Source organism: Plectropomus leopardus, chromosome 19 (genome assembly GCF_008729295.1).
Source record: "Plectropomus leopardus isolate mb chromosome 19, YSFRI_Pleo_2.0, whole genome shotgun sequence".
Classification (NCBI taxonomy): Eukaryota; Metazoa; Chordata; class Actinopteri; order Perciformes; family Serranidae; genus Plectropomus; species Plectropomus leopardus.
The window spans coordinates 25,051,863-25,060,261 of record NC_056481.1 but is presented as its reverse complement, the minus strand read 5'-3'; the positions used below and the strand labels follow the sequence as shown (position 1 = coordinate 25,060,261).

The 8,399-nt window shown below is 39.0% G+C and overlaps 1 protein-coding gene across 1 annotated transcript; it reads left to right on the top strand.

The window, feature by feature from the left end:
- The first annotated feature begins 966 nt into the window (after positions 1-966).
- LOC121958946 (transmembrane protein 238-like) lies at positions 967-6,795 on the top strand. Its single transcript, XM_042508131.1, has 3 exons — positions 967-1,632; positions 5,061-6,264; positions 6,358-6,795. Exon 1 carries the CDS (start codon positions 1,057-1,059, stop codon positions 1,624-1,626), a length of 570 nt encoding a protein of 189 aa, XP_042364065.1. The 5' UTR covers positions 967-1,056; the 3' UTR covers positions 1,627-1,632; positions 5,061-6,264; positions 6,358-6,795.
- The last annotated feature ends 1,604 nt before the right edge of the window (positions 6,796-8,399 follow it).

Below are 8,399 nucleotides of genomic sequence, written 5' to 3'. Positions count from 1 at the left end.
GTTTGAGAAGAAGAAATGTCAAGGACCAGCTAAGGCTATTCCCACACAGGAAGTCCGTTGTGATGCTGTGGGTCACTGGCCAGCAGTTGACAGTGGGCGGCAATGCTGCAAATTCCCAAACTGTAACTGCAACCAGGAATGAAATGTGAAAAGTGTGATGTTCACCTTTGCCTCAGCAAAAACAAGAACTGCTTTTGTGCATTCCCACAAGTGAGGAGTAAAGATGGTCTGTTTTGTTTCTTTTCAATGTCATGATTCATTCATTTCAAGTTCTAAATGAAAAGTTTAAGCTCTGTTTGACATTGGATTGTAATAGTTATAATAATTGGTGTTATAGTCAGGACACTGAAAATAATCTTGTGGCATCAATAAAACCATCTCCATCTCCTGAGATCGGAAAATCTGTTTTATTACTTTTTAATTACTGCCTGTTGTCGCAAATTTGCATATTACCTAAATTTCTACCTATTTTATGTTCTATAATCAAATTAACAATCTCCACTTACTTAAGCATCTACTTGAAAGCAAAAACACAAATATATTTTTTTTAATATTCTTAATTATACTACATAAATTCAGGCATCATGGGTATGATCACTGGAACCAGCAAAATACGGATTCATAGTACAGTACACTTGGTTTACTGAAGTTGCTTAAACTTAGACAGATTTTATTAGTCATTTTTAAATTGCAGCAACTTTACAAAATTAAATCAATATATATTTTATGTAAACTTAAGAAGATATTAAGTAAAGATAAATTAAGACTTATAGTTTTATTTACTTAAATTTTTTAAAGGCAATTTGTTTACTAGATTTCATAAATAAAATCACCTTATTGGATTCTACAGTGGGAGGGTCTGCAGAGTGAAATGTCCGTTGTGCATGTGAAGGCAGCATGTTGGTCTGGGTGCCCACTGAATGCAGTGACGTGGACGCGGGGCGGGGCCTGCTCACAGGTGAACACCACACAGGTGTAAGGTGGGGGAAATGTGCGTCCTGAAAAACAAGTTTAGGAGTTGTGCGCCGTTACTCGGCCTCTCCGCTCTCCTCCGGTATGGCCCCCCGCTGCGTGGGTAACTGCGCGCCCATCTTCTTCCTCGCGGTGGTTTTTGATGCCATCGGCCTGATTGTGCTCCTGGTGGGGATTTTCGGCAACCTGAACCTGCACGGCCGCTTCTACGGGGATTTCCTCATCTACACGGGCTCGCTGGTGATTTTCCTCAGTTTGATATGGTGGGTGTTGTGGTACACGGGGAACGTGCAGCTGTACGCGGAGGACAGGACCAGCTCTCTAGACTTGGACATTAACTTTACGCACTGGGCCAGGAAGCTGTCCGAGAGGCTGTCCAAAGGCGGCAAGAAGCCCCTGGATGCCGGACAGGAGAAGAAGAAGAGCATGGGCAACGGGAAGGAGATGAACGGGACTGTGCGCTCCGTGGCGCCGTGTCGGGTGACGTGGGAGGGCGGCAGCAGCGGTGGAGCCGTGTCGGGTCACGACAATAAAGGGTTTGATGGATGGCCCGAGTGCGCAGCTCCGGCTGAGAAAAACGTGGAGTTGGGAGTGTTGAAGTGCTCGGATGTGGCTCTGCAGGCAGCGGATGGCAAGGCGGAGAGGCTCCTCTGACACAAGGTGTGTATTTCACTTCCACACCATCACCTTACCTAGGGCCACCACAACAGCCTGTGTGCCTGCAGCCATCTATAATAACCTGTTGTTGACACTTGAAAACTATCGGTCTCCTGAAACTATGACCAAGTGATAATCAATTTACGGCCCCATGCCAAATCTGGAACCACGAAAGTGTGCCTCCCACCTCTACACAACTTATTGTTATTTACAAGAATGATAGTTATTATTATTTACAGTCCTTTAACATCCTAAAATCACAGAAACTTCCAAAAACCTTAGACATCCTGATATTCCAGAGATGTCCTAAAATCCAAGAGACATGCTCAAATCCTAGATCATCCTAAAAACGTAGAAATTTCCTACTATCATAGAAAGGTCCCAAAATAAAAAAAGAAGAATGTCCTAAAATCATACAAACGTCCTAAAATTTATTTATTTATTAAAAGTCCTAAAAACATAGATATGTTCTAAAATCACAAAAGAAACATCCTATGATTCAAGAGAGTCCTAAAATCCTAGAACCATCTTAAAATCCGAGAAACATCCTGAAATCCTGGAAACATCCCCAAAATCCAGAAGCATGCTAAAATACTAGAATCGCGCTAAAATATTAGAAATGTCCTAAAATCCAAGAAACATACAAAAATCCTTGAAATGTCCTAAATGTTAAAAACATGCGAATGTCCTTGAAGTGTCCTAAAATCCTCGTAACATCTATGAGACTGCTGCGACTGGCCCCTGGCCTCCTGTCATTTTGCAAAAGTGGCCCCAAAGCAAAGCAAGTTGAGTCTCCCTGCTGTAACCTGTCTCTAAAAGTTAAAGTGAGCCTCTGAAAAATGTATGATCCTCTCAGAGTCTGGGCCTGTGGACCCAACAAACAATCATAATTGAAAGCCATAAATATTCAGCACATCGCCCCGCTCTCACCCTGCTGTCAGTCTGCTGCTGTTTTCTCGTCATTAGCTGCTCACTGCCACAGCTGTAACTCTTTCATCATCACTGCTGCCATCCTTACTGCATGGTGGCATTGCAGCACCCCCCCTACCCCTCTACCCGTGCCCTCTGCCCAGTCATAATTATGAAATGTCTCACATTATTGTCAGTGATCAGATGACACCCACAGTGAAGCCGGACCTGAGGAATGGGCGCTCTCACAAACACAACTCCCCCTCAGGACCCTGTCTGCTCACTCCGCTCATGAATATCTGTAATAATATAATTTTTTTTTCCTTTCCCCGGCTGCTGTGAAAAGATCTTCAGTGGCCCGTGGCAGCTTTTAATTAATGAGCCTGACCGTTTCTGCTCACCTTCACAGTTCTGCATTATTTTAGCCGACAGTTTGCTTGTAACCGGGTGGCAAGCCAGACACCCTTTGGGCCAAAAGGCGCAATTGCATTTTAATGGAACTCAGCAGTGCTTATTGATCCGCTGGAATGGAGTGCAGTGGGTGGGTATAGGTACGGCTGGGCCTCCTCACTCAGCCACCAAATGCAGGGATCATATATAAGTCTGCTTCATGCACACTCCCTCCATCCACTAGTTCCACATAGTTAACTTTAATAGTCCCCAGCTTGATTCTGCTATTATCTAACCTGGCTAATGATCTTGAGATATGGGACTGTGTGAAATGGGTTAGTCAAGAACAAACAGTGCATACTGAACAAAGTGGCTGGTTCCTTACTGTAACTTCACTGTGTCAAAGGCTGCAGCTGTCGAGGCCACATTTGAATACTTTGAGGCCAAAATATTCCATTAAATCAAATATAATAAAGGGATTTCAGGATTTATCCACCAGAAAAATATTCAGGCGTAGAGAATGGCTCTGATGGTCAAGAGATTATTGGCCAATATTTGGCATTTTGTCAATTATCTGTATCTGCGTTTAAATGTAATGATCGCTGATAAAATGAATTAATTAAAAGTGCAAAGAGAGTGTCCGCAAGGGAGGAACTTTAACTTTGTAAAACCTCAAGGAGATATTTTTTATTTATTCATTTTTTAATTTAAATTTTCAATTGACTTTATAAAAAAAGGTTGCTGGGAACTTTCTAAATATGATGTAGAATGTTTCAGTTTTCATACTGAATATTTGCTAAGGGTATTTAAACAACGTTTAATGTTGGAGTCTGTCATATTAAATATATCAAATTCTGGCTTCAGCCCTCACTGAGAGCACATAATGTGAAGGTTTTTATCAGCGGACATTCCTCCGATGAACACAGGCCTCCACCTAAGGACAACATTGCCTCTGTAGCTGCTAACTGCATCTGCATTATGAGTCATAAAGTGACTATTGATCAATCCGATTTGATAATGGCTTGTGTAGATAAGCAACATGAGATTAGGTTCAGGCTGAAGTGATGGTTGCGTTATCGGCACACGTGTTCATGTTGTAATGTTAACATGAGGCTGTAATCTGGTACTGATGGAGGGATGTGTTTCGTAACAGTCTTTACAAACATGAAGCAGGAACATTTCAGGGAAAGGAATAGTAAAACATTTTGGGAGATACATGCCTTTTACAAAGAGAGAAGATTGATACTGCTCTCATGTCTGTTCATTCAGTATGGAGGTGGAGGCAGTAGGAAACTAAATTTAAAAATAATATCAGTGCCTTTAACCCTTTAAAACCTGTGCAGATTGCCTTGATTTCTTTCTAAAATATTGGAAGAAGGCAGGAAGCAACAAAAGAGGAAATGACCCAGAAATAGCAAAAAATGAGTTACAAGTACAAAAAAAATAATCAGAAAATTAGTTTAAAAAAAAGAAGGAAGAAGAGAGAAAGAAAGAAAAAGAAGTAAAAAAAAAGTTAAAAGGGAAAATACCTTGGAAAAAAAGCCTAAAAAGTCTGTTATTTTGATCATAATAAATATAGTTTTTGCCTCATTTTTTTCTTTTTTTTCCCTTGACATTTTTCTTAAGCTTTTAAAGAATGATTTTTCTAAATCTGCTAGTTTATTACAATTTGTGGAAAATTTCTCTACGAAAGAAGAAATGACCCAAAAGAATTGCAAAACAATTAGTGAAAATTACAAAAAAATAACCAGAAAATTAGTTTTAAAAAATAAATAAATAAAAGATCTTAGTTTTAAAAACTAACTAACCATTTGGAACTTGAGCAAATTTTTTACAAAATTGCTGCCACACAAGAAAAGTGATGTTGCTCCAGGTTCCAAAGGGTTAACAATTCCAGTCTGTCACATGCATCCCTGTATTTTACTCAAAATCTAAAATAAATCCTAAATAAAATGACATATTCCCTTGTGCCTTACAATGCATATTTAAGAAAAAATTAACCCATCTTTTAAATTGTGTTTCCCTCCTTTTTACATTAATTTTGTCTTTTGTCTTGTTTTTTTTTTAAAATGTCATTTGTTGATTTCAGCCCGTACAATCACACAAAACCTTTTCTCTCCTTTTTCTTACAGGTGACGTCCAGCTTTCCTGGTGCTGAAAGACAGACTCCATCCATGAGCTGCTTTCCAAAAAATCTGAAAATATTGAGCTTACAAACTAAAGTCACTTTTTTTTAAATGAAAAGACTATTTCTTAATCAGGGAAAAGCCTCCTGCATGAAAAAAAAGGCAGAGGGGCTGCGCACAGAGGAAGAAAAGGTCTTGAACTTGTACATAGCAAATTTCTATTTTTATGTGCTGATTTTGTGACGTGTAAATTATTTTACTTGGGAATAAAGTTTACATGAAATTGTAATTTAGTTGATTGAAGGCGTTCCTGACTGATAGTGTTGGTGCCAGATAACGGCACGCCCATGTGCTGCAGAGTTGTGCAAGAGGCTATTTTTCTTGTCTTCTTTTCCTTCCTGGTTTTACCTTTCATCCTTCAAAAACTTATATACGCCACACAGAAAGCTGTTTATTTTTTATTTTATTTTTTTCATTTACTATTTGAAGGGTGTAAACAGCACTAGGTGTTCTCCAAATGTATTGCAAATCACAGAGACCAAAATACAAGGCTAATATTTCTTGCTTTTCCAAAAACCACCTGTGGGCTTAAGATAAGACAGATCAGTGGGGATGTAACATGTTTCTGAAATGAAGCGGCAGCGATAGAAAAATCTCTTGACATCATTAAGGAAACATATCTCTCGTCTGTCAGACAGCGTCATGAAAAAATGTGAGATGTAGATACGGAAAGGCATGTGACCCGAGTGTTTAAACTCTTCCTTCTCATCAGCCTCACCTCAGACTCGCAGGTGGCACTAAGAAGGGAAGACAGGTTCCTCCTGAATTTATTTCACTAGTAAAAGTTTTCACGTCGTACAGAAAAAGTGCTAAAGCTGTGAATTGCCAAAGCTGTGACTGCTAACATGGATTATACTGGCTATCTTGGCCGCTGCCTGCTGTTTTTCTTAATCGGCGTCTTCCTGGATGCAGTAGGCCTCATCCTCTTCTTCATTGGGGTCTTCGCTCCTTTTACCTTCTGGGATTTCTTAGTCTTCTCAGGACCCCTCATTATGTTCCTCAGCCTGGTGTTCTGGATCTTCTGGTACCTGGGAAACCTGGAGGTGCCGATGGAGGAGTTACTCCCCAAATGAGATTGGCTTCTTTATTTGCAGCAAAACAAAGCAGTTTTCCTGTAACCGGCTCTGGAAAAATAAAACCAAATCAACAGGTGTGGATTTTCAAATTTAAAGTGTTGCACAATCAAGACTTGTTGTGAAGTGAAGGACTGTCATTTCATAAAGCTCTGTTCTTGTCTCTGCAGGGTGAAATTCTCAGCTTCACCTCACCCTTGCTAGTGGATGTTTTTGCATTTGCTTCATCACCGAAAGAAATGTGGACAAATGTGGAACTTTAATCTGAAAGGACATCTGTGTGATGTCCACTTCAGAGTGAATGAGGGGGGACAGAGTAGCCAGATTTAAAGGAGGGGGCACATTTGTCAGATGAGTCAAAATGTGTTAAGACTCTAAATTAAAGCCCTGGTTCTCCAAAAGAATAAATTATACATTGAAAATAGTTACGTTGTTTATTCATTATGCAGTGCAATAAATAAATGTTAAATGTTATCAATAAATACTTGCTATTTGTATCTCCACATAGCCTACAGGCATGGTCTGTTTGTAGCTGTATTGCATCTCTTTTTAATTTTGTGCATCTCTTTGTAGTTGTGTTGCATTTATGTGTGGTCATTTGGCATCTCTCTGTAGTCTTGTGCGTTTTGAATTGTTTGTGGTCGTCTTGCATTTCTTTGTCGTTTGCATTTATTTGAGGCTGTTTTGCATTTATAGTCTTGTGCATCTCTTTGTAGTCTTGTGCTTCTCTTTGTAGTTGCTTTGCATATCTTTGTGGTCAGTTTGCATTTCTTTTTAGTCTTGTGTATCTCTTTGCAGTTATGCGTTTCCTCGTAGTTGTTTTTTGATTCATTGAAGTCTTGTGTGCATCTCTTTGTGGTCATGTTGCCTTTCTTAATAATCTTGTGTATCTCTTTGTAGTTGTGTTGCACTTATTTGTGATCTCATTGTAGTCTTGTGCATTTCTTTGTTGTTTTACATTTCTTTATGGTCATCTTGTGCTTCTTTGTAGTCTTGTATATCTCTTTGTTGCTGTTTTGCATTTCTTCGTAGTTGTTTTGCGATTCTTTGAAGTCTTGTGCATCTCTTTGTTCTCTGCATTTCTTTGTGGTTACGTTGCCTTTTTTATAGTCTTGTGCATCCCTTTCTTTGTGGTTGTTTTGCATTTATTTGAGGTTGTTTTGCTATTTTTTAAAGTCGTATGCATCTCTTTATTATTTTTTGCATTTCTTTGTGGCCACATTGCCTTTCTTTAGAGTATTGTGCATATCTTTGTAGTTGTTTTGTTTCTTTGTGGTTGTTTTACATCTCTTTTTAGTCTTGAGCTTCTCTTTGTTGTTTTATGTCCATGGCATAGTGCATTTGTAACTTTTTTGCATCTCTTTGTGGTTGTTTTTTTTTTTTTTGTAGACATTTTGCAATTATTTGTTTTGTAAAACATCTCATTGTAGGTATGTGTCCGTTGATTGTTATTTTGTGTGTTTTTGTGGTCGGTTTGCTTCTTTTGCTTCTTTTTCTGTCTCGTCTTGGTCATTTTGCATCTCTTTGTAGTTGACTGACTTTCCAACCATAAATATTACCTTTCAACTATAATCTTAAACTTATAGGGCTTCCTATGGGCCAATAACTAGCCAGCCTCCTATCACCTTCTGACTGGTCTGGCCTCACCTGTGCTCAGACTGTTTCATCATGATGATTTCAGACTGTAAATTCTGTGTTTTTAATAAGCCATGTTATGTTTTTGTCATCATATCATGTGGATTTGGGATGCGTTCAACTGAGGTATCACTCAAAATCAGGACTAAAATCTCTGTCCTCTCTTTAAACATTTTCAGTCCATTTACATCTTAATGACACTGTTACCAATAACTTGCTCCCTTATATTGATTCCCCTCTGAGGCCATTGTTTCCGATCAGTCTCTGTGGTGATTTTCCTGTTGCGAAATCTGAGTATTGCTCACTCAACCCATTCACAGAAACCAGTCAAACTGGGTCCATTAACTACTGGGGCAGGGAGTGCTCTCATTTTACAAGAATTGGTTTGTGTGAGCAGGAAGAGAGAAACATTTTCCTGTTTATGAAACATAATAATGCCATAAAAATATAGTGGAATTAAACTTTTGGAAGCAGTTTGTACAAATTTAGTCGTGGTAAGTGCTCTGGTATAATCTTTACATCAAGTATGTGGCACAACTTGTTTTTCTGTTACTGACGTAGACACACCCTGTTGACA